This window comes from Phasianus colchicus, chromosome 2, assembly GCF_987193195.1.
Source record: "Phasianus colchicus chromosome 2, bPhaCol1.hap1.1, whole genome shotgun sequence".
Classification (NCBI taxonomy): domain Eukaryota; kingdom Metazoa; phylum Chordata; class Aves; order Galliformes; family Phasianidae; genus Phasianus; species Phasianus colchicus.
In genome coordinates, this window is record NC_143437.1 from 33,804,620 (window position 1) to 33,830,037 (window position 25,418).

General features: G+C 38.0%; 1 protein-coding gene across 4 annotated transcripts in view; it reads left to right on the plus strand.

Moving 5' to 3' along the window:
• SMYD3 (SET and MYND domain containing 3) overlaps nucleotides 1–25,418 on the plus strand; it is a 371,581-nt gene that overhangs the window by 14,792 nt on the left and 331,371 nt on the right. For 3 of the 4 annotated variants that reach the window (XR_016464163.1, XR_016464164.1, XM_031592877.2), the window contains exon 2: nucleotides 22,779–22,842. Coding sequence is in view for 2 of the 4 variants with exons in the window: in XM_031592877.2 (XP_031448737.2) it covers nucleotides 22,779–22,842 (64 nt within the window). In the remaining 2 variants the exon portion in view is untranslated. Of the gene's footprint in view, nucleotides 1–9,667; nucleotides 10,467–22,778; nucleotides 22,843–25,418 lie in introns of those variants that run through there. The other variant, XM_090135324.1, reaches the window with a different exon arrangement.

The following is a 25,418-nucleotide window of genomic DNA, read 5'->3' on the forward strand; positions in this document are numbered from 1 at the left end:
GGATTTCATCTCAGATTTCATGAAATGAATGCATACACTTGCTGTTTCATTTCCAACAAATGTGGGTAATTAGAAAACCATACTTTAGAGTACCTGAGAATTCAGAACATCTCTTACAGCACTGTGAAATCATGTGAAATCTGCATTCCCAGCAAAGGATAATAAATAATTTAGATCTCCATCTATTGTGCTATTACATTTTTATTTAACCCCTTTGCCTGTTTGCTGTTCCCTGGTAAATTCTTATTTGCAGAAGATCTGAAGCAGTATGCCTGCAGCATTTTTCAGAATCACAGGAGTATTACACAATTTCTTTGCTGAAATTACTTTTGATTAAAGTTTGGACTTGGGAGTTGAATTTTGATGCTTAGAAAATCAAGTTTTAGTGTTAAAGCCTGATTTATGTACAGCATGCATTCAAGGCATGTTAATTTTTCTTGGCTTTTTCATTTTCTTCATTTTTTGTTCTTATGAGTTTTTCTGTAGAACATTTTGTGATACAAGGAAATTTAGACCACTTTTGGTAACAGAAGACACTACAGTGTCTTTCTGACTACCCAAGCATTGTGAGGGTTTCAGTAATGGAAGAGAATAAGCTACAATCATCAGGTACCCTCTGCATATCTTCCATCATGCTCTCAATAATTTTCTCTTGAAACTTTGTCAATCACTTTTTAGCTGAAGTTTTGTTTAAGTGATAACTTTCTCATTGTATAGAAGTACTGTTATGATCTTCTAATAGAGAATATGAAAAAAGCGTTCAATTCCTGCTGGACTGCAGGTAGGATGTTGGCCCACAGTCAGCAGTGGTTGAGGTTGAACCAGGTCCACTTGCTCCTTTGTGGGTTAGTATGAGTGTGGATCAGGTTAATCTTGTCCTTGGTTACAGTGCTTTCTTCAACAGTGCTTTATAGAAGCTAGCTATAGTCTGAAGCTGTGTGTGTGTATGTGTAAGAAATCTGTATTTGCTTTGTGTCGCTACTGGGGCTTGATGCTTTTGGTGATTACCTTACCAGCCAAGAAATGAAACTGCTAATGACAAATAGAATGATGATGAAGAACTGACAACATGAACGTTGAGTTTGGCTCTGAAAAAGCTGTGCAGATTCCACTTTAATTAAAACCAAAGCCTGCTTCATTTTGAAAATGTGGTATGGAACATAAAACTTACATATACGCTTATAATATGGACCTCAAAGGTATCTAAATTGTGGATCTTATTAAAAAAAAAAAAAAATTGGTAGTATTGCAATCTCTTCTGTTCAGTTGTAACAGGTGGTGCTTGAAATCTATAGATATCAGCTGTAGTTGCTGTGAATAACTGAATGTTTTATGTTGTTCATGTCTATGTGAGCATTTCCAAGATAACAGATTTTTGTGAAAAGGTTTTGATGGCTCAGAATTAAAGTTTATAGAGTACAACAGTGGGACAGTTATTTGCTTGCGTGATGTACACTTGTAGAAAAAAAGTGATTAAAAAAAAGTCTATCAGCTATTTTCCTGCCTGTTGACAGATCTCTTGTATGCATGTATTTTAAGGGAGTTGAACGTTACAACAGTTCTGTCTTAACTTCTGCTGAAGTCAGTTCAGTATCATTTCTAGCTATTTTCTCTTCGTGGTTGTCATACAAACTGGATGAAAAAATATTGGTAGGATAGCACAGAGAGGGGTAGAGCTTCCACTGAGCTTCTGTTTTGCATTTCAGGGATATTTTTTACCCCACAGTGACATTCTCCTCAGACTGTTTTCCGTCAAGAAATAAGATACAGCATCATATGTTCTATGGTAACAGGCAACAAATCCTATTCTGTTGAGAAAAGCAAGCAGCAATGTGTGGTAAGAGTACTGGTGTGGTATATATGCAGCTAACCAGCAAGTTAGAAGGGGGAGAGCATTGTTCTCCTTCTATTATCTATATGCTGTAAGTGCAGGAGAAACTAGGCTAAAATAACAAAAGGCCAATCTTGTTCATGAAGCAAATGAAATATAGAAGGGCTGATCCAAAAATATTGCCTCCTATTTTATGATGTTGGCCCACAATGTCAGAGGTGGATGTTGGTGGTAGGGCAGTAGAGGTTGAACCTTCCAGCCAGTATTCTCTTACATTTTGTTGCTGCGTGGCAATTATTTGCTAATATTATTTTTTTAAAACTAGTGTGGCTCCAGAGCAGGTATGCAAAAGACCTGAGTGCTGAGGGCTATGTGAGGCTGGTGTGCTTGCTTGCTGACAACCAAGGGAGCTGGCTGATTTTATCAAGTGCTGGGCATTGCAAGTTCTAGGTGGGCAGCTAGCACTCAAGCTTTTTTGTTTCACCCTGCAACGTTATTTTACAATCAGATGAAAGTCAGATGAAGTCCAATTCTGCAGCTCGTCTTTCAGAAGAACAGCATGAATGTTGCTTTAGTCTCTGTTCATTCACTGATTTCCAGTTGTCTGAAATAGCATCTAGGAACATTTAGCAGGCAGAGCACTCAAAATGAAGATGGACTGCACGCACCAATGCGTGTCCCTCTGCAGCCAGGCTGCATCATCCTGAAATATGCCCAAGCTCTTCTAGGTGGAGTGCAGAAATAGGACCAGGAGTGATGGCCTGTAACTTGAACACAGGAAATTTGGTACTAACATGTGGATGGACTTCATTATGGTAAGGGTGAGGGAGCACTGGAACAGATTGCTCAGAGTGGTTGTGGAGTCTCTTTCTATAGTGATATTCAAGACCCATCTGGATGCCAACCTATGTGACCTATTATAGGGAACCTGCTTTAGGAGGAAAGTTGGACTCAGTCTCTTGAGGTTCTTCCTCTTGTGATTCTGTGAAGTAGCTGCAAGTTTCTGCTGGCCTTCAATGATAACACTCAAAGTATGTATTGCATTAGAGGAATGAAGAAATTACACAAACAATGTAACTGTAGGGAGGCCTAAGGAGACTTTTTTTTTAATTGACTGTGTTAGAAACTTCAGCTAAAGAACTGTGATGTGAGTCATGGCCCAGCAACAGCTGGCAGCCCAGAGGCGAGCTGAGATGAATTCTTGCTTTGTTCAGATATAGTGTGGTTAAAAAGCCAAAGCTTTCCCCTTTTTATCCAGAAACTGCAGGTATAGCTAATGGTAAACAAGAAACATAAAAGAAACCCTGTTTTATTTTGTTAGAGCTTGAACCTTGGTTTTTCAGTCAAATGTTGGACTTGTGCTTCTTGAAGTGCAAATAGTCCTGAACCTGTGCTTTGATTGGTGTTTCCTTTTTACAACTAACTCAGACGTATCTAATGCTGCATGGTTCCTTCTTTCCAAGAATTGATTATGGTATTTTTAAGGTGTTTTTAGGTGTATCTTGTTTTAAACCTACTAGAACTATTATGTTTTTGTCTCCTGTAGAATAATTCAAACCTCTGGAGGTTGGTGGCCCTGCCTGTGGCAGGGTGGTTGGAACTTGATGATCCTTGGGGTCCCTTCCAACCCGAGCCATTCTATGAAACCAATGAAAAATATATGCAAATTTATTCAGAGATTACAGGCAGCCCTGCTGCCCCATGCTATGATTTTACTAGGCTGAACTATGGGAGTTATTCCACTAGAGGGAAGAGATGGATTTGGAGTCCCATGAGTAGTTTTTGGTTCATTAAGATATGTTTAGTTTGAAAGAGTGAAATTTAAACTTTGATACCGAATTTCTTTTGCCATGGAACTGTCACTTCAAATACAGTTCTGCAATAAAAAAAGAGACCTGAGACTGTGTAGTTTCTGATGAAAAGCAATCTGTCATTACAAGTGGAGAAACTTTCAAGGGAGCACTCATCATAGTAGAAAAAAAAATCACCATGTTTTGAGTGAAGCACGTTAATCCGGGGTAATGAAATTATTCAGTTCTAGTATTTCTTTAATTCCTTTCATTAAGAAAACTATATCTGTGAGAACATAATGACTGACTTTATAATCAATGTAATATAGAGTTCTTTCACCGAAGCAAGATTTTTTTCCTTACAAGGCAGGTTTAACCTTGTAATCACTCTAATGGTTATTTAAAATGTGGCAGTGACAATAAGTGACAAATTATGACAGACTCTTTATAGACATTCAGCTACTGCTACTGCCATTGTATAAACTGTCCGAAATAAATTGATATAGGGCACCGGGAAGTCGTAGAACTTGAACAATTTTATATTCTTTTAAAGATTATAATAATGATAGTGTTATAGACACTGGGCAGTTTTTTTACGAAATGATCTCAGCTTATTTTTAGAGGATGTGTTTTTTATCCTGATTAAAATGATCAGCTTTGCAAATATGTTAAATATTTTCTATGCTACGGGCTTGGCAGCTGTGTATTTCCTAAATACGGTTAATAAGCTCCCATAAGTATTCTCTACAAGACAGATTTAAAATAAATATGAGTTGATTTCCCCTACCCCCAGTCTATGGCAACCTTGTGTTTACATGCTGTGAGTGTTGTTTAGAATGATCCAACCCGAATGCTTAATGCAGTGAAGATGCATGAAGATGTCAAAATAAGTAAGGTTTTCTTGTTTTCCAATTCTAATCTCACTCGCATTCAGTCTCACTAAATGTACCTTGCATAGACTAAAAAACATGCTGATGTAAGGACTTCTGTAAGTTCTTCTCTACTTTAGGGCCTGCATACTTTAATTACTTTCATAGATTTTCTTCCAGCTATTTTTTTTTCCTCTCAGAATATGGCTTGCTTTTTGGAATGCACACGTGGGCTTTGTTAATTGCTTGGTTTGCACAAGCAGGTCCAGTGCTGTGATGTGGAGATGTGTTCTGCCAGATCAGGGTGTGTAGAGCCCTTCTGTGTTCCACGCAGTTGCTGGGATGCACAACTTGAAATTGCTGAGAGGAAGCATTAGGTGGAGAAATTAGCCCTGGAGGCTTCTTGGAATGGGGTGGGACAGGTCAGTGGCTGTATGTGCTGCAGCTTTGCTGTGGTGGGTGTAGTTTGGGTGGGCATGATGCGAATGCCTGTAAAGATCATGTACTGAGAGTGGGAGCAAAGGGAGAGAAGCGTTTCATCCAAGAAAAGCTTTTCACAAAGAGCAGTGTCTTTATGTATTGCCAAAGGAAGGAATGAGCTGCAGTACCCTGGTCAGATGTCCTAGAATGGGGTTTGTCTATCTGTCTTTTTTGTATCACCACGAGAAGGCTAAATGTCAAATTCTTGAGATGGGTGTGCTTCTATTTATATGGAAACTGCACATTTTGGTAATAAACTCATCTAAGATTTCTTAAAGAAAAACTCTGAGAATGTGTGGCTTTCTGACCATGAGTCTGTGTTTATCTAAATCTCATTTTTGACATCTTTAATCTAAGTTCTAGATCGGTCTGATAAACTTTGAGAAATGAATTTTGGGTTTGTAAAGCTGCAGTGAAGAAAGCTTTTGTTGCAAGACTCATCTTGGCTCAATGGTCAAGTTAGGGCCGGTAAAGATAAGTACCAGCTTATTGAAGTATGTGGGTTTTTCTGTAACAGTGGGGAGGTAGGTTGCTCTGAACACAATTACAAGGTAGCTAATGCACGTGCTGGGAGAGGGAGGCTTTATGGATTCAAAACAAATCAGTACAGGCGTTCTGCCATCGGATAGGGGAGTCAGCATACGGAAGGCTCTTCCAGTCAGCTCAGGTAGATTTGCATTGCAGGTGCACCGACTTCTCAAAATTCCCTTCAGGTTCTGTGTTAGCTTCTGAATTCCTCCAGAGTTTCTATGTTGGAATCTCTGTTGGTTCATGTGTTTATCTTCATCTTTGAAGTCCGATTATCTGTGTATGGACTTAAATCGTTTCCAAAGTGTGCTGAAATAAAGGATTTTTCCCTAAGCATAAGCGTTCCTAAGCTGACCCATCTTCAGGTCTAAACCTCTATTGTAACTTCCCAAACTTGTAATATTCTAGTAGTTTACTTTCAGTCACTCTTTCATGACCACAAAAAAACAAAAGTATTTTTTTCCCTCTTTGTCCCTTGTGCCACAAGTATGACATTAGGCTAAGTAATTTAATCTGCTAATTTTCTATAAGCTTGTTCTGCTCATCATTTGATAATTATTCCCAGCAGATTTTGTTCCAGCTTTTATAATGATGGAAATAGTTTCTATACCTGAAACTACTTGGATCCTTCTTGGTGGGAGGATCCAAACTATAGAAATTTTGAAGCGAAGTGATAATAAAAAAAGAAATATCCTAAGGTTAATTAATGCCTTTGCTGTGCCAGTGTTCTCTGTTATGAGATGTCTTGTTATTCTTATAAATATTTTATGTTCTTTGGTCAGTTCAAACATCTTGAAATTACAAGCTGAACTGAGTAGTTGAATAGTACTAAATATTTATAGCTCAGTATTGCCTATAACTTTAAGGAAATGAAAAATAATTATTGTGTCCTTGATTGGGACTGCTAGATCTCTGAAGAAGGATTAGCCTGTGAAGCTTGTTAAATTTACTAGTAAACAGCACGTGCTATCTTGTTAAATTCATCAGTTTTGCTCCTACTGGGAAGATTTACATTCTGTAAAAGAGATGCTTCTTGCTGTAGGTGAACTTTAGAACGTTTGGATGCCATAACAGTGTGACTGTTAGTCATTTATGATTTCTTTTGTGTACGGATCTTGGTACTTTTGAAAAGGCCAATATATAGGCAAAACATTTTCCTCTTTCATCTTCCCCATGTTCCTGAAGGACTTCCAGGCTTTTTTTGGTGTATTTTTTTTTTTTTAAATTTAAAACTTCTTTTGTAGCATATGGTATAGAATGGGATGTAGCTGACTTTTTTCCTTTTTCTATTTTTTTAAACAGCCATCTCATAACCTTATCTATTTTATATTCTATTGAGTTAGACTAAAACGAAATGCTTATCCATAAATCAGACTCTCTGTTCTTGATTATTGTGAGCAGCGATGCAGGGACCGATTCTAATAGAATTTGCAGGGAAGAAGTCAATTGAGTTTCTACAGGGGTCATGGAGGATCCATAAACTCCCATGAGGCAGTTATCAAAGATGTAACTGTATGCAATGGAGCAGAACAGAGCTAACTCCTTTTACTTACTGCTTCTTGATTGAACAATTAATTTGACAGTGGTCACCGTGCACTATGCCCTTTTAGAAAGATTTGATTGTACAATCTTATAAGACGTTTATAAGCTTCAAGGTGATTTTAAGTTCACAAGTAATTCTTCCAAAAAACCTGTTGGGCATCAGTGGTCAGAAACTTTTGCTTTCTGCTCAGTGTGCTCTTTCTTAATACTATCACTGTTCAATAAAAAAACAACAAAAGACAGTTATGTGTTTTCTGAATAAGTCTCCATAGGTCTGAGACAGAATGGGGCTTTGGAGAATGGAGACTTAAGGGCTGTACAAGGAACTTGTTGACTCAAACAATAACTAAGCTTAGCAATGGTGAGAATGGAAGAATGGAGCCGTAAGGACCCAAGTTGGAAGCTTGTAAGGTGTACGGAACCTCACTCTGCAGAGGTGGAGTGATGGGCTTATGTTTACCTTCACTTCCTCTCATGTCCCCTCATGGCTTATAAAGATCAGAAAAGGGAGGAGGGTGTCCATGATGACCAGAGACTCATCAGAAATTCCTGAATCTTTTTGATACAAGTAGGGTGCTGCCCTGAAGGGCTGTCCCAGACAACCAGACTATATAATGCGAAACACGCATGTTTACCCAGATAAGACCACAGGCTCCAGACATCACTGGATCCAAGAGTGGTGAACTATACTGTCTTTAAGACTTTCTTTCTCTGTTTTTATTTCTTCTCTTTGTTCTTTGACTTGCTTTTCTTCAGTAGCTGTTGCCTAAATTTGCCATGAAGTAGTAGAAGGAAATAACATCTATGCAAAGTACCCTTATCCATGGTGCTTACTAACTGTTAGAAACTTGCCTAATTTTGCCTCAAAGTAGCCGATTAGTTGTTGTTAGAAAGCCCAATAAATTGCCTTGTATTGTATTGACTCTTAAATAGTGAGGGCTCTATTTGGTGAGTCTTTGGAATCCCACCTTAATTGCAACCTTCTGGGTGAGATGAGGCACCATATTAAATCTTTGTTTTAGTGGGTTGGCTGAGTTGCTGCCAAACGATTTCCTAAAAAAAAGGAGGAAAATCCTTTAATCCTTTGAGAAGAAATAAAACAGGTATATCAATATTGAGATGGCTGTGATTTTTTTTTTTTTTTTTTTTTTTTACAAAAACTACACTATTAATGACTACTTGTTGGTACCAGTGCAAAAAAAAGTTCAACTTATAGTCTAAAGGCACAGCATTTTCCACTTGAAAAATAGTTTGAGAGTTAAAAGAAAAAACTGTCTATTTCTTTTGGGGCTAGTGGCCAGAGTGTCTGTGCCTGCAGCTGATATTTACAGCTGATTAATACTGTATGACTAGAAGATTACCGTAGTAACAATCCCTGTAGCAAAAAAGGAATATAACATAGTTTTTATTCTGTACCATGTAACTCATGCAGAACTCATTAACTCTAAATTTACGGGTGATGATAATGAGTCATATCATTCGGTGTTTGGGTTTTGAGCCAATTTTATCCTGTTAGTCTTGTGTTTACGTGGATAAAGAAGCAGGAGGGCATCAAATTGTGCATCATTTTCAATGGCCGTTTTAAAGGACTGCCTTTGAAATTGTTTTTATAGCTTTTACACATACGCTTTTTCTGGCTAAGTATGGTTGAATGGTAGAAAGGTTCTTACATGCCAGTGAGTTAAAATACCGAATGTGAAAAAATGCAACGAGATCACTTCCAGATCTGGATATATGTAAATAATCTTTGTCTCTTTTTTAAATCATTCTGAGACAGTTTTTGTATTGTGCTTGAGTACTTATTTTAATTTCATTGAAAACTTAGTTGCAGGTCATTTCAGTGCTCGGACAGATAGTGACATCATCAACCTATTTTTTCTGACAAAAGTTTAGGCTCTGTCACACACAGCAGACTCATTGTCAGTTTCTGTGAAATCCTAATCTTCATACAGATTTGAAGGAAAAATAACCAGGAAGACAGCTGGGTGCTTTGTCTGAGACTGGTTTCTCCTCGTTCATCATTTGGACATAGCAGGGCTGCTGGTGTTTTGCTGTGCCAAGGTGCTGCTACTCCCTCCCTCTCCCTTTCCTGTCTGTGTGTTCCCATCCCTTTTGTTGTTGTAGTGCCCATGGCTCTGATGGCTCTGAGCTGTGACCTGCCTGCAGTCTGCTGCCCCTGCTCCTTTCCTCACCTCTTCACTGACCTGCTTTGGGGCTGACTTGCCTACCCTTTTCCACTGCCTTTAAAGTTCTTTGATGCCCGCTGCTATTTAAATGATATTGCTGGACATAGTGACATGGTAATGAACACATCATTGAAATAAGTGGTATAGGAAACTGTGGCTGTCAAGGTTGCTTGATGAGACTTTTATTTCTTTTTTTCTCCTCTCCAATTTTATGTTAATGAATGACAGAGCATCTAAAAAATTAAATGATGAGGGAGGTGTAGTGTAATAGTCTGTGAAATGTATGATGTAATCTATCTTGTTTTCCTTCAAAACAAGTTTATGTGGCCATCTGCTTCATAAACAGGATTAAAAGCCTTGGGTCAGGTTTTGTGACTCTTGAAACTGATGGAGAGGTGAGGTTCAGCCACTTCAATTTGCAGTTGCAGGACCAGGGGCAATTGCTGTTGGTAACACACATCAGGCATCACTGCAATCCCACAGTGGCAGGAGTTGCACCTCCATGAGCTACCATTTAGCTCACCAGGGCTGATGCCTCCAGATTTTTCAGTGAAGGGCTCCTTCTGGCAAGTCAGCATCCTGCTGCCCAGGCCGCAGCTGCTGGGCAAATCCTGGTAAAGCAAGCACTGGGATTTCTGTCTTCCCTCAGTGTCACTGCAACCCTTTGTGTTTTTGTTAACTTCAAGTATATAATCGTAGTATGGTTTGAGTTGAAAGGGACCTCAAAGCCCATCCAGCCCCAACATCCTGCCATGGGCAGGGCTGCCACCCACCAGCTCAGGCTGCCCAGGGCCCCATGCAACTTGGCCTTAAACACCTCCAGGGATGGGGCACCACAGCTTCTCTGGGCAGCAGAGCACCAGGCCCTCTGAGAAAGCAATTTCCTTATGACATCTAACCCGAATCTTCCCTCTTCTAGTTTAAAACCATTCCTCTTGTCCTGTTAGCATCGAATGATGTAAGAACTCGCTCTACACCTATTTTATGAGCTCTCTTCAAGTACTGGAAGACTACAATGAGGTTTCTCCAGAGCCTTCTCTTCTCCAAACTAAACAGTCCCAACTCCCTCAACCTAAGTTTATAGGGTAGATGCTCCAGCCCTTTGATCATCTTTGTGGCCCTCCTCTGGACCCACTTCAACATGTCTTTCTTGTGCTGGGTGACCCAGATCTGGATGCAGGACAGCAAATGGGGCCTCACAGATGCATAGCAGAGGCAGACAAGCAGTGCTTGCTATGAGGTAAGCTGCCCCATGGCTGTAATGCATTCAGCAGCTCTAGTTGAGGTCATAGTGGAGTGGGGGTAGAGCAGATGATGCTGCAGAAGAACTGGAAATGGCTGTAATGTCATTTTATTGTTCATACTATTTTCTATTTTTGAGATTGTTGTATTCAGGACATTTTTTGCTTTAATACTTGAGTGAACCAAAAATTAAGTTGTTGATGCTTTAGTAATTTATTAAATGGTGAAATATTCTGAAAAAGGTTCATTGTGCATGGATTTTTGTTTTCAGAAACTCCTGAATGTACAAAGTTTGAAAAGTTATAATGAAGATATTTAAAAAGCAGAGAAGCTAAACAATATTTTTCAGCAATGAGTGCCATCACAGAACTGAATTTTCCTCCATGAATATTTCTGATCTTCAAAATATATCATCAGACACTTTACAGTGTTTTCTAATGCTACTGTATTCTAAATTCATTTTCAAAATTAGTTCTCTTTTTATACCAGTGAGACTGTCTCATCTTTTTCTGCTGCTAATAGCTCAAGATATATTTTTAACAGCTTTTATGATTTTGAAACTAAGCAAAAGGATGTCTTAAAGCAAAATGCTGAATAATTTCCTGGACGTGGTTGCTGTTGTGGTTTTATGTGATATTGGAGTGGCACAGAACAGCTTTGTGTGTTATAGTTGGTGCTGCTGACCTGCTGACTCCTGTGTCGCAGTATGTCATTGTACACAAAAGGAGTAATGTCTAAATAGTAGTGATGTGCAGCAATTGTCTGTCTCTGTGATCTTAATTCTGAAATGTCTTTTTATTGTTCATTATCATCCATCATCTGGCTGCTCCATCAAGGTTACATTTGGCAACCCTGGCATTCAACCCCTTTGTATGTGAATGTTAAATGCCCAGTTCTTCTATCTGATTAAGGATCTTGTCATCTTTGTTAGAAAGCAGTTATATTCAAAACCAGAAACTGTGATTCTAAGGGAATCTGTTTCTGTTTGCCATAGCCTTTTGTTATTTATTCTCTGTAAACCATTTAGAAGGTGAGTTTGGACTGTCACAGATTACTCTGTAATTAGTGCTCACAGGCAGTATGGTTGGAGCCACATTAGAGGGGAAAATATATATCACTTGTTAAAGGCCACATGACTTGTATTGAAGGACCTAAGTGCAAGCTCCAAGGTGTATTAAATTGCAGTGCTTATCAGTAGCATAAATACTACCGTCGCTTCTCCAACTGCTTAATGTACGACCGTTCCTCAAAGTGAGGCAGTGAAAACGTGTGTTTCATTCACAACAGATTGAGTGTGTGGCAATTATCAGTAAGCCATGTGATGGTGAATCTTATTCCCCAGGTCAGGAAACTAGGAACAGGTACTCTGTGACAGATTGGGAAAGAGCTTTCCAAAATGACCACAGTGCCCATACAAATACACAGTGGAACATCTGTGCAGCCATCAGGCAGTCATTTATACACATTAGTGAGGGCACTGGTTTTGTGCCGCTCCTACAGGGCGTGCAAACACAGCACAACTGTTATTTTGATGGAAGCCTGTCTTGCCAAATTTTGTTATTATGGGATAATATACAAATGAGATGAGATGAAAAGCTTAAAAAGGCTACCTGCGTGTGTGCTTTAGTAATGCGACATGCAAGTATTTCTGCTGGGGTTAGTCCTCTCACTGTGATGATGAGCACAGGATGTTGCAGTGTCTTCACTGGAGGAAACTCACCCAGGTGTATCATTTTCTCTATTACTGCCTTCACCCTATGCTGTCACTGTTGGCAGAAATGTCAAAGACTTCAGTGGTACAAGAAATCCATTGCTGAGCAAGAGGATGGCACTGTGTGGCACTGTAAGTTTTGTCTGTGTTTGAGAACACAACAGTTTGGTTCCCAGAAATTTATGGTTTTCCTCCTTTCACTTAAATAATTTCTGTAGTCGGTGGTTTTACTGCAGCTGTTGACTTACCCAACAAATGGTTTCCTCTATAAATGATTAGATACATGCACCCTAACTATACTTTCATAAATAAAGAATAAAGTTTTTGTCATCTTAGAAACCTAAACAGTTTAACTATAAAATAAATAAATATTTGGGAACTTAATTGATTTCCTCAAGACATAGCTGAGTTGTTGCATTTTGTACGATGAGCAAATTCTAAGAGTTGAAGAGATACAAGAACGAGTAACTTCTTTATAAAAATATGCAGATCCCACACAGGAATGCACATCAGCTGCTTTTTGGTTTATTTCTTCAAAAGAATTCTAGTTAAGCATAATATGACCAATTTGTCTTTTTGAGATTAGTTTGGGGTGCATTTAATGTTATTTTAATGCTCTACATATTAAATGTAATGATGTACTGAATTTAGAAGTTGTTTTTCTTTCCAGTTTTAGAAAATGTTTGCATTTCTTGTTTTTTTTTTTCATTTTCTTTTCAAAGTCAATGTCCTTGACACCTTCTATAGTATGAAAATGTGTTGATAATGAGATCATTCTTCCTTGAGTATTCTACTGAGTTCATGTCTCAGTGGTACTCTTCCCACATGTAGTTTTTTGATATGTGATGGTACTGTTGAGCACATCATCTCTTTGCTGTAAAATAGCCACAGCATATTCTTTTACTGACGTAAAACAATTGACTTGGCAATGCCTAGCTTATTATCTGTTTAATGTTTTCATAGAATATATACTTTGGTTTAGGGTTTTGAGCTTATATATACTTAATGTTAGCAGATAAATGCATATTTATTTATCTTGGCAATATCATTAATTGTTCGGAAGAAGACTTTTATCACCAAATCCCTTAGTTTTTCAGGCAAGCCTAGAGCATCTGTTTGTAATTCTGTCTTGAACACTGCCAACACAAATTAGTATTCCTAGTTCAGTTACAGGCATTTTCAAAGTTCCTGAGTTTTACAAGAATGATTAATACTGAACTAATGGAATAATCCAGGTTTCTACCCCAAGTTTATTGAGGCTTCGTGAACATAAGCTTTCCAGTTTCCCAGTTAGGTAGGTGATGGAATTTCTGCTGTCTCTTTTGGGATGAATCTGCAGATTGTCACCTAAGACATGGTTTACAATGGGGATGCAGAAAAATCATTTAAAAAGTATATGTGCTGGGGCAGGGATTGATTCTTCAGTCCTTGGCCTATTAAACTTTCTTTTTCCTCCAAATTATTATTATTTGTAATGAATTGGGGGGTCAGACTCGGTTCTCCTTCTCCCACAGAAGAAGAGACATTCTCATTTCATTGGTCTGGGACATGGTTCACTTTAGAAATTACTGAAGGCTCATGTTTTTTACACAGGTGCTGCTGGCAGTTCTCTTACTCTGCACAGCACAGTATTGCTGTTAATTTTAACATTATTATTTGCAAGCCATTTCAGTTCTGCTCTATGTTAACAAAACCTGTAGTGTTCTTCTAGTTTTTGCATGTCACAATAAACCTTCATTCTCTCCTTTTACTAACAGGGAAAAATATATTTCTCATTTTCTTGTACCCTACTCTACAAAGTCTCGTTCCATGCTTGTTGAACTGAAACAAGTAATCTGATTTCACTCATGACCCGTTGCTAAAGCTACAGTACGATGATTAAAGGCTCACATTTCATGGCCATGAAGAAAATGAGATTTAACTGAAGATTTATAGTGATGTAAACATAATATTTTCTGGAGCTTAAAAAAAAAAACAAAACACAACAACAACAACAAAAAAAACACATGCACAAAAAAAAACCCAACAGTTTTAGCTGAATAATCATGCTGAGCCAACAGTCAATGCACATCAATTTATAATTCTTCATATTAGCTCAAACCTCCTTGAAGTATCAATTCCTCTTTTAAACGTCTTCCATACCTGTAGCAATGTTCGAAATGACAATGTGTGTGCTGATGTGTTGTGGCTGGGCCACCTCAGTAAGTAAGTAGATGACAATCTCTCATGACAGATATTATGGCTTTACAGTTCCTTCTTTTTTCATCGTTCACTATAAAATAACGTCGTAAGGAAAAAGAGGAGAACCAATGGCTATGTGTATGCATGTTGTATGTTGGAATTCCTGTAATAATAGTTTCAGAATTAAAAAAAAAAAAAACATTCCCTTGATTCTTCCTCTCCAAGTAAAAGCCATGGTCAGTCTTTAAAAGAAGGAGTAATTTGTGAGGGATACCAAATTATTCTGAAACCTCTGTACCTGGAAAAAGTATCTATTATGTAGATGTTGACTACTGTCAGAAATGAAAGACAGGTTGTGAGGGAAGGTTGCCATTTGCAGATATATTTAAGTGTGTGCACATCTTGAAGTGTATCACTTAGTGCTGCTGAGGTTTTTGGATTGAATACCAGTGTTATATGCCCTCCTGGTCTAACTGTTAATTCTTAACAAGGAAGGCTTGTCTTGAGGCTAGTGATTACTTTGTGTTCTAAAATACACTAAAGTACACTCTTGAATTTGATTTTTTTTTTTAAAACTTTTCTCTTGAAGATCAACAAATTTGGAAAACGTGAAAATTATACAGCTGTTCCCTACTGTCAAATTGGTATTTGGGATGGGTGGGGAGTGCATTTGGGCATCTTAGTAGTAGTGCTCTTCAATCTGTCAAATTATGGTTACTTTTTTTTTTTTTTTTTTTTTTTAACAGTGCTCTGTCAAACTATGGTTACTTTTTTTTTTTTCCTGAAAATAACTCGGCCTCACTGTAGTTGTACAGGCATTCCTTTTGACTTTTTATAATCTTGATTAAATGGAAAAGGGAAACTAGAGTGACTAATCATTGCAACTGAAGAAACATCTATTACACTTTTAACCATAGGATGTCACCAGAGTACATAGAGTAGTCTGTGTGATAAAGCGATGTGGAGCTGATTTCTGGCTCTCTTTGACTATTTGTTTTGGAGTATAAGCAATCCAGATGTGCAGAGGCTTTCTGGAATCAGTCATTGCAGCATTTTGGCCAGTTCCACTGTAGAAATCCATTCTGTCCTAAAGGGTTGACTGGAAGTGGGAGTGGAGTTACTGATGTCAGGAGCTATTTTGATAATGTTTTACTAGAAAAGTCTGTAGTGAGATTTTATGATCAATGCAGTTCATTACAAGAATCCTTTGGACACTGCAAGACATCTCATCTCAGATGACCCCTGAGCAGAGAAGAAATTGGATGTTTTCTCTGCGTTCTGTGCCCATACATGGGTCAACATGTTTCTCTTTGTCATCATCTTTCTCTGCTGTATGATATGAAATGTGCTTGCATTTCTTTCTGTTTTCTAGCCTTTTGGGTTCTCCAGCTTATAAGTAAACAGACTTCATGAATGAACTTTGCTGTTGTGTTCTAATATTCTGTGTTTGTATCTTAACTTTTGTGAGTTCTCAACGTACAAGTAAAACCAGGTGAAAAGAAGTTAATTTGGCTTCTATCCTTGCCAAATTTGAAATCTTCAAGAGACCGTATGCCATATTGAGCCCAGCCATAGTGCCATGTTGGTACGAGCTCTTTGCTTGGAGTCCTTCAGTTTTTATTCAGTGCTTTCCAGATTGTGTTCCATTAGGAATGAGAGGATTTTTGGATGTTTTGGTTCATATTTGGAAATGGAAAAGCAAATAAGGGGAATATTTAAATGAGGATTGCGGAGACTCTTAAAAATATAAACATGGGCAAGAGAGAAAAGAGCCAAGAAAGAAAAAAGGCTGGTGAAAGTATTCCTCTATGAGAGGGTCAGAGAAGTTTAAATTTTGCTGAAAATTGTGTGTTCCATGTGTTCCAGAATGCAAATGCTAGCTGGAAGAAAACATTCACAATAATAGTATGATATGTCAAAGTAACAGCTGTTTTTGTGTGTGTGTGTAATGTTGACGTGGGGACAATGCATTTGTCATTTTTGAAAGGGAGTATAGAAGGTGGGATACTTTGTAATATGGCCTCATTGGTTTGTAACCACATATTCAAGAAACAAGGCTTTCAAAGTATTGCATGTCAATTTTTGGGGGGCGAGTTTTTAAGCTGTACATATGATCTTTTAATATTGTGAAATATCGTAGTTTTCCTCAGCGTTTTTCTTTGATTAAAATCCCAGGGTGTAATGGAGGTGCTGTGTGACTGAAGTTAATTTGTTTAAGCCTTAAATTTGGAAAGCATGTTCGCATGCTGTCTGCAGGCAAGCACTAAAAATGGCCTTGATTTGAGGGAAAGTGTCCAGGTAGCTTTGCAGAGCACGTAGGTTTAGGACGCAACCCTAGGCAGTTGTCTACTTTCAGATCCAAACTTTCAGTGCTTTCAGATCCAAACTTTCCTGTAGTTTTGCATCATTGCTCTTAGTTGGGGATAATCACAGTACTTGCATGCAGCTGTCAATTTTGTTTGTGGTAGCATTTATTTTATTCATCAGCTTCACTGGTAGAGTGGTAGCATGTGTGTATGCATGTGTAAAATGTGGAAGGTATTTTATGTTAAAGCTAGTTTATACTCTAGAATAAATAAGGACTCTTATGGGAGATGCTGAATGATTCTCCTGAATTATAGTTTTGGGTAAAGGGGAAGAATGTGGCCTTGTACTACTGAAATTATTTTTGAAGCCTTCTCTTGGTTTTCTGTACTTTTTCTTGTACTTTCTTGCATTGCTTAGGATCAGAGGTAAATGTTGAACAAAGAGATAAAATTCAAAAGTAAATTTATTTCCTGTTCTGGTCCATAGTGTTAGGTGCTTGTTCTTAAAAGTTCCTTCATTTTGTTGGAAAGGATTGCATTTGAAGCTTTTCATCAGTTATCAGCTCATCGTTCAGTTATGAGTTTCTCTTCTTGGTTATAGCAAATTATTGTTTACTCTGCTTTTTCAGCAGCTGTAATTTAAGAAAACTATCTTTTTTTTTTTTTTTTTCCTAGTGCATCTGAAGGAGAATCTGCTACTTGTGGCTTTAGATAGCTTTTCAATTTCAACAAGTGCTCTTGCACCATTCTGTGAGTGTGGTATTTTAACAGATTATATCTTTACAAAATAGCATGAAGTTTTTGAAAAGTAAATGTTTTCTCATCACAATTTAGTGATGCTGCTAATGTTGCATGAACAGAAAGACTAGTTTCTGCATGAAAATAAATGAAAATCTATCCAATGGATGTCTTTCATTTATTGTTTTCCCAGCCTTGCTTCAGCCTTGATTCCTTCAAACTGCCAAAGAAGAAAAAACGAAATCTAACATAAATTTTATAGGAAAACATCACAGCGGAACAAAGAAGTGACTGTAAACTACAACAAAATTTTATTTGGAAATTTACTTGGACCAGTGATTCTTCAGAAGAGTCCAATTATGGGAAATAATAACCAAATCACAGAACTCCCAGTTAGCTGAAGTAATATGACATGGCACATTTATCCCCTACTTACTGTATATTTTTAAACAAAAAAAGAAGGTAGTACACATGTAAAGATGACAGTTGCTAAGATCTGAACAGAACTGAGGCTCATTCTAAGCTGAAGGATCCTCTCTTCCTTCATCTGTCTGAATTCTGGTTTTTGCTTGCAGAACGATCCAGAAACATTTTGAGGTGTTAAATACAAGGTTGAATGTAACAAGAATTTCTGCAAATTGCAGCATTCGGGATGACACATGAGATTTCAGAAGCCAAAACTAAAGCTGTGGGAGGTTTATTTGGTATGCTAAACAAACTGTACTTTTGTGTTACTGGGTGTTTCACGTGAGAGCACAAATGTCTGAACTTTTGCTGCAAGTTTTCTTTCTTTCCTGAGCAATGCAGTACCACTTCTGAAGTGTTTTCAGCTGTAAAGGAGATTATGCTTGTATTTGGAAATATTTTTTTTTCTCATATATAAAATCTCTCTTAGTTTTCACTTGAATAAGTCAGTCTAATGGTTAGCTGTGGTTACTGCCTTTTAATTCTAAATTTTGGACGTTCTAACTACCCCTTGAAATGCCACTTCTCTCAAGTGCTACTCTTAAGTTAGAAAAATAATTCATATGCTTTCTCAACACAGTAAAGCATGCAAGTGGAAAATATGGGGCATTTTTGTATGACTTTGTGGAACATGGATTTCCAACACTTCTTACACATCGTTCTTGTGTATGCTCAAGGGGTGAAGTGGGACCCTACACCTGTGTATGGAGAGGACCAGATGGCAGGGGAACTAACAGCTCCTTGCCTGCCAACCTGCCTGTAATGGCAGAGGACGTCTGGGGCCAGGGGAGAAGAGGAAGGGAAGCTGCTGTGGAGTAGCTTGAGCCATGTGATACTGGTGTCTGGACCTTGGGTAGGTGCTCTTGTTACTTGCCAAGGACTTGGATTTGGGATGTGCAGAAGCTTGGCAGGCCCTGGGCATGTTATCCCCTGCACAAGTCCTCCTGTGGTACCCTTTGCCTTTATCCCCACAGCTGTGCTGTCACTTTTGGTGTGCTGCAGATGCCCTCCAGCATTGCTAGTGCCCACATACGTGAGCAGCTCTGCTGCTATGTGGTGCTCTCCATCTGCTGGGAGGTGGGAAGAAAGGTGGTCACTGCACCACATGTAACCCACTGCTCACAGATCAACCAAGTTAAAAATGCAGTTTGTTGTAAGCATCTTTACTTTTATTATTGGAAGACTAAACTGTGTTAGCAAAATGATGAATGGCATGTTTGCTTGCTGTGGGTATTGATTTCTTTCACTCTGTGATGTGTCCGATATGCACGCACTCAGAGAAATCCAAGTAAGCATCATGCACTTGATGTGTTCGACTGAATAAAAGGCCTAAGAATTTGTTCAGGAAATTAGTTCTACATGATGTGCATGTGAAAGAGCACCTCTTCTATGACACGTATTATAGAGCTGGATTATTAACTGAAAAGCAGTATCAACTACAAAAATGCAGTAGGGAATTCATGTGAGGTTGCCCTTTCATCCTGCAATCTGTGGCAGCATCAGAAGTGTGAATAAACTGTACATCAAGGAGAGGTGAGCACAGCCTGGTAATCAAATACTGTGTTACATCTTGTGCTCATCTGGTGAGCAGTGGCTGAAAGTCAAGTGCCTGCAATCACCAGAGAAGTGTGGATGCATTTCCATTATAAATTAAGTAACCTAATTGTGTTTGCTTGGGTTTCATTGTGTTTTATAATTGTATTAGGCTCTTCCCCAGCAAACAAAAGTGCTTTCATTCACTGGGTTGTTGTTGTTGGATTGTACTTATTAACTGCTCATCTGATGCTTTCAGAAGGGCAAGGTTTTGCATATTGTAAGGGTGCGGGTGTGGTGCTGGTAGCACCCACTGTGCTGGCACTGCCTGGGCAGCCTTTGCAGTCTGTGTCTCAGGTGGGTCACACTGGGTGGAATGCAGTAGATACTGCATTTGACAGTGACTTTGTTTCAGTACTCTGTAATGTTAATAAAATATGCAGGACTGGAATAAAATAGGCAAATAGTCTCATTTTTTAAAAATATCCTAAAATGCATCAATCATATATACACGAATACATGAATCTTATTTTTGAATTCTTTATATTCAGAGTAAGTGTGTTGAATCATGCTTTTTTTTTACATTTAAAATGCCATGTTGCAAGATTCATGGATGCTATAAGTCTAAAGGAATTTCTTTTCATCCAGGAAGGGGAAGACTGGAATTAAAAACAATTGTTTCATCAGTAGCTGTGCTGTTCAGGTCTGTAAGTGGTGTCCTACATCTACTTGTCACTCAGAGGAACCCCAAAAGATGAATGGATTGTTGATTTATTATACAGTGCCAGCAAAGATCAACTTATTCAAGTAATCTGACTGGTACTGTCAGTCTGGGAAAAAAAACCAACAGATTTAGAGTGATAGTCCTTAGATTTCTGTGTATATTTGTTTGTTATTGCAGCATTGTTAACCCTTTGTGCTGAAAGATGCAAGGAATCTAATCCTGTGAAGTACTGAAACTTCAGAGGGTGCAGAAGAAGCTTGGTGCTTTGTGGTGCAAGGTCCATTTCTTTTTTTCTATTTTACAAAATGAATAAGACAGTGTTGGTGGCTTCGTCAGTGGTTACAGTAAATCATGGCATCTTTTGGAAAAAACAGACTGTGGCAAGGTGTGCTTGTAGTTTATTGAGGTTGTCAGATCTAGACTGATGGAAGGATGTGGAATCTGTACGAGACAGTTCTCCAGTACTTATGGGCATCCATTCCTTTAAAATCTGTCTCTAGAAAGTTATAATGACTCTGCTTTGAGAATCTGCCTTCTGCATGCTGATGCTTGGCCTTTTTGGTACTTTAATGTGCATGTCACTGAAATTGCTAATGTTGTATTAGCCAAGCCCTAACTCATTTTGTTTAGGTGGATAGCATTTAGAACAAAAAAAAAGTCTAGTTTTGAAAATGTTTTACTGAGTCATTCTACAGGAAGAGGTGATAAAGGAAAGTTTGATGGAGTCCGCTAGATGTAGAATGGTGGAACTAAAGAAGTTTTCTGGAAAAGGCTGAAAGATCCCTCATGTTGTCTGTGATTCTGTGAAGCTGAATAGAGCAGAACTATGGCAAAGAGCACGGGCACACTTCAGTGTGGCAAACTTAAGGATTACAACTGTGCAGGTGAACAGCTAAGCAGCATACCAGAGCTACCAGAGCTCTATCTCTTTTTCTTTCATTTTTATTTCACAGTTTGGTAGGCAGATTTTTTGGTGATAGCATTGCCTATGATTAATGTGTTGTGAAAAGTTCACTGGCAGACTTACAGGAAGAACAAAGCGACGAGTAAAGAAGTTGAAATTCTTGTCGTGTCATCTTTCAGTAATTCGAAATTTCTAGCTTCAGCAAAGTGTTCATCTGTGCTGTTAATTGCAAAACATCTAGAAAGAATTTGTGGGTCATTTATTAAAAATGAGTCTTTCATGTCTTGATGGAACATGCTGCTTAGCATGGTAGGCAATAGCAGAACATGTGCTTGTATCTGAAATACTTCAAATTTGTATTTCTCTTGGGCCCGGGCATATGTACAGACTGGGAGGAGCAGTCCTTGAGATTTGCCCTGCAGAGAAAGACCTGGGGGTCCTGGTGGATGAAAAACTTAACATGAGCTAGTTCAGTCTGGAGAAGAGAAGGTTGTGGGGTGATCTCATTGCAGCCTTGCAGTACCTAAAGAGAGCCTACAAACAGGAGGGGAGTCAACTTTTTACTGGGGTTGATAATAGCAGGGCAAGGGGAAATGGTTTTAAGTTGAGGCAGGGAAGATTTAGGTTGGATGTCAGGGGAAAGTTCTTTACTATGAGAATGGTAAGGTGCTGGAACAGACTGCCCAGAGAGGTTGTGGATGCCCCATCCCTGGAGGTATCAGCCAGGTTGGATGGGGCCCTGGGCAGCCTGGTCTGGTATTGAATGTGGAGGGTGGCAGGGGGGTTGGAGCTCGATGATCTTTGAAGTCCCTTCCAACCCAAGCCTTTCTATGATTCTATGATATGATTGTCTTGGTAGTCAGCAGGAATGCCTATGAAATATTGTGCAGCAAAATAGTGGTTTTCATACAGTAGCTATTCAAAGACTGTTACTTCTTTGTAATGATCTGTATGTAGTACTTTCTACAGAAAACTGAGGGGAGAGGAACATCAAAATCTTTGTCTCCTTTCTACTGCTCTAGAGTAAATCTTTCTTCTTGAATTCATGTATTTGAGGTGCAAGATGTTCTCTGTGTATGTTTTCACATTTAATGTCTGAAAATTTATAAAACTATAGTGATATTTTATTTTTAATTTGGATAATGTAAACTATGACAGCATCAGAAAATAATGGAGACACTTTTTACCCTTGGATTGTGCTGTGCATCTCTGAAAGTTATCCTTCTAGCTTTCATTAGATTTTCATAGTTTCACCTCTAAATGCATTTTCAGTTTGGTCTTACTGAGCACCACTCTGCTGTGACTTGTCAAATTGAGACTCTATAATAATAAAGTTATAATTTGATGTCCTAACTGCAGTTTGAAAATCAAGTCTTGCTTAACATGCGCTGATGCTGGAAAGAATGCTCAAGACATTTAATAAGCATACAGATGTAATTTATCTAAAAAAGCCAAACTCATTAGGATTATAGCTGTATGACACACCCACACAAAAGTCACATTTGATATCTCTGCTGTTAATTCAGGGTGGCCCCACATATATTAAGTCATATGAGTAATGAAATGTGAAAACAGCTTTGTACGTAATGCATAATTTCTTCTTGGACTGCAATGCATGATAGTTTTTTTTTTATTTCCTTCCAGGTACTTTTTTTTTGTTTGTTTGTTTTTAATATTTGAAAACTGCTAGTTATGTAAGAAGGATAAACATAGAGCTCTACTCATAGTATTTTTTTTTTTCTTAACAGGAATGAACATCTGCACAGATGCTCTCAGTGCAAGGTTGCTAAATACTGTGGTAAATCATGTCAGGTAAGATGAAGAATTACAGCTATAAAGTACTGAAGAAAAACAATCATTTAAATACTTAATTTACAGGGTCTCCATGAATCTTCCACATTGGCACACCTCTATATTTTTTGGTTTGCATTTATGGATAGAGAGTGTATTGCCTTGTTTTATTTTGATTATTCTTACAGTTACGAATATAAGATTATATTATATAAGATAAGATGAAATGTGTGGTGTTTGGCTGTGCTTAGAGGGAGAAGGAGGATTCTGCAGCTTGCTGGTTGCAGACTGGAGGTTCTGAGCCTATTGTGCAGTAAAACCATTTGTATTTCAAGAGTAATTTTTATTGTGGAAAAGTATATATTCTATTTATTTTAAGAGGAAGAAAGAGTTGAGAATTTGCAGATAAGAGGCATTATTGGACAAAATCATATCTTGAAGGATGGTATCAAGAAGATGGAGCCAGGTACTTTGCAGCAATGCATGACAGGAAGATGAGGGACAATGGAAATAAGTTGAAAGAAAAGAGGTTTAGATATGTGATAAGGAAAAACTTCTTGACCCTGAGGACAACCAAAAAATTGGAACAGGCTGACTATGGTGATTATACCATTTGCATCCTTGGAAGTCTTCAGCATCCTACTGGATAAATCACTGAGTGAGATCTGACCACAGAATTAACTTTACTTCGCAACTTGAGAACTCCAGAGATCCCTTCCAATTTGAATTTATCCTATTATTCTGTTGTATGAAACAGCTTGGAAAAGTGTTCAACCCTAAAAGCTTAGCTTTACTTTTTGTCTGATACTGTAACTGAAACTTGTGCGCAGAAGTTGGCAGGACTTAGTATTGAATAGTCACACATGGATAGATGACTGCATAAGGTGTGACTTGGCAGAAAACCAGACACCTGAAATTCAAAGCATGCAGGTTGCCTTAAAACAAAACAAAAAACAAACAAAACAAAATAAAACCAAAAAAAGCCCCTTTAATTTCTGCATAATTTCTCTTAGGTTTGCATGGTTATTTTTGTTTGCTTGTCTAAGTAATGAAAAACGAAGGAAGACAATTAATTGTTAAAAAAGACTAGTAGTGATATTCTAGTCTATTATAGGTATAGGAATTTAACTTTTTAATTCTTTGACCTTCAGGTGGTCCTTTCACACCTCAGGTGTGCCCTGTCCCCTCACACAATGCATTTTTCGTTGATCCTTTACAATATGATGCTAGAGGCAATTTTGCCTTAGTATGATTTGCAGTTTCTCAACATGCCAAAACCCATTCTTGTGGGGTTTAAAACATATGGAGGGGGAAAGGAGGAAGATAAGACATTTTGATTCATTGTACAGCAATTGTGTGCAACGTACATTAGGTGCTTACTGTAGCATCAATAATAGTGCCACAAAGAGATTTATTATAGGAAATCACAAGGAAAATATAACTGAAGAATATGGAAGACCAGAGTTATTTGTAAGGTAACTTTAAAACAAATATGTATCAGGAGAGTAATTGGTAAAGCTTTTGTTGATGACTCTCTAATGTGAAATGAGACACCATGGTCCCTATGCTGGCACCAACCTGCACAAGTGAATTTACAGGGTGTAATGCAATAGCCTCTTCTCACCTATGTGTAATAGCTACAAAACTAGGAAACGGAGTTTTAGCCTTTGGGAAGGCAATTAGGTGAATTTGCTTTGAGGATTCACATTGGATAGCCTCAGGTCATCTTGAATGTTCTTGTTTTTTGCTTCCAACTCTAGGGTTCTTATGCTTTAAGCCACCTTCAGTTTCCCTACCTCCACTGCTGTAGGTATTGATTTCAGGGAGACAGGGCTGGTTCTGCTGTAAGTAATCGGCACTTAACATGCTGTGTATTTACTGTCTCACAGCATCTTGTGCTGTTAATGTTATACAGAATTAATGTGTAATTAATATCACCCAGTCTCTTGGTAACAGATAGCAATTGATAATAGATAGCAATTGAGAACAACTGAAAAAAAAATTCAGTTATCTGGACAAAACAGTGAATTTATTGAGACTGACAATTCTGTGCAAATGATCCGGATAAAACTGAGACAAAGCAGATCTGTTTTCTGTTGAGTCCCCTAGTTCATTTTTCTCTCAATAAGCTGTCTAAAGTGCTGTGTAGCTCTTCTTACAACAGCTGTTAGTGGAGCTCTCCTCAGCCAAGGCGAGGGCTTTGTGCTCTACTTAGGCTCTGTAGCTGCAGTGCAATTCATTAGTATGTGCACTTACAATTGAACTAATTGCTGAACAAAATAAACAGCAGGGTATTGACTCAAATTGTAGTTTGCACATTTAAAAAGTGAATATTGGCAAAACAGGATTATTTTATTTTTGTAAATACAGACCAGCTTAGAAATATTAGTTGTGCTGTTGGATTTACAATTTATACTTAGCTGCAGAATGATTTGATTAATTTTTCACGTGTATTAAATAAATACCACTATACAAAACACTTAACTGAGGCTTAAGACTGTTAGCTTTATGGAATTTTCCAATTAATACAGTTAATGAAATCAGAATTGAAGTACAAATCTGACTTTCAAAAAAGAACCACAATGAAAGACACCAAA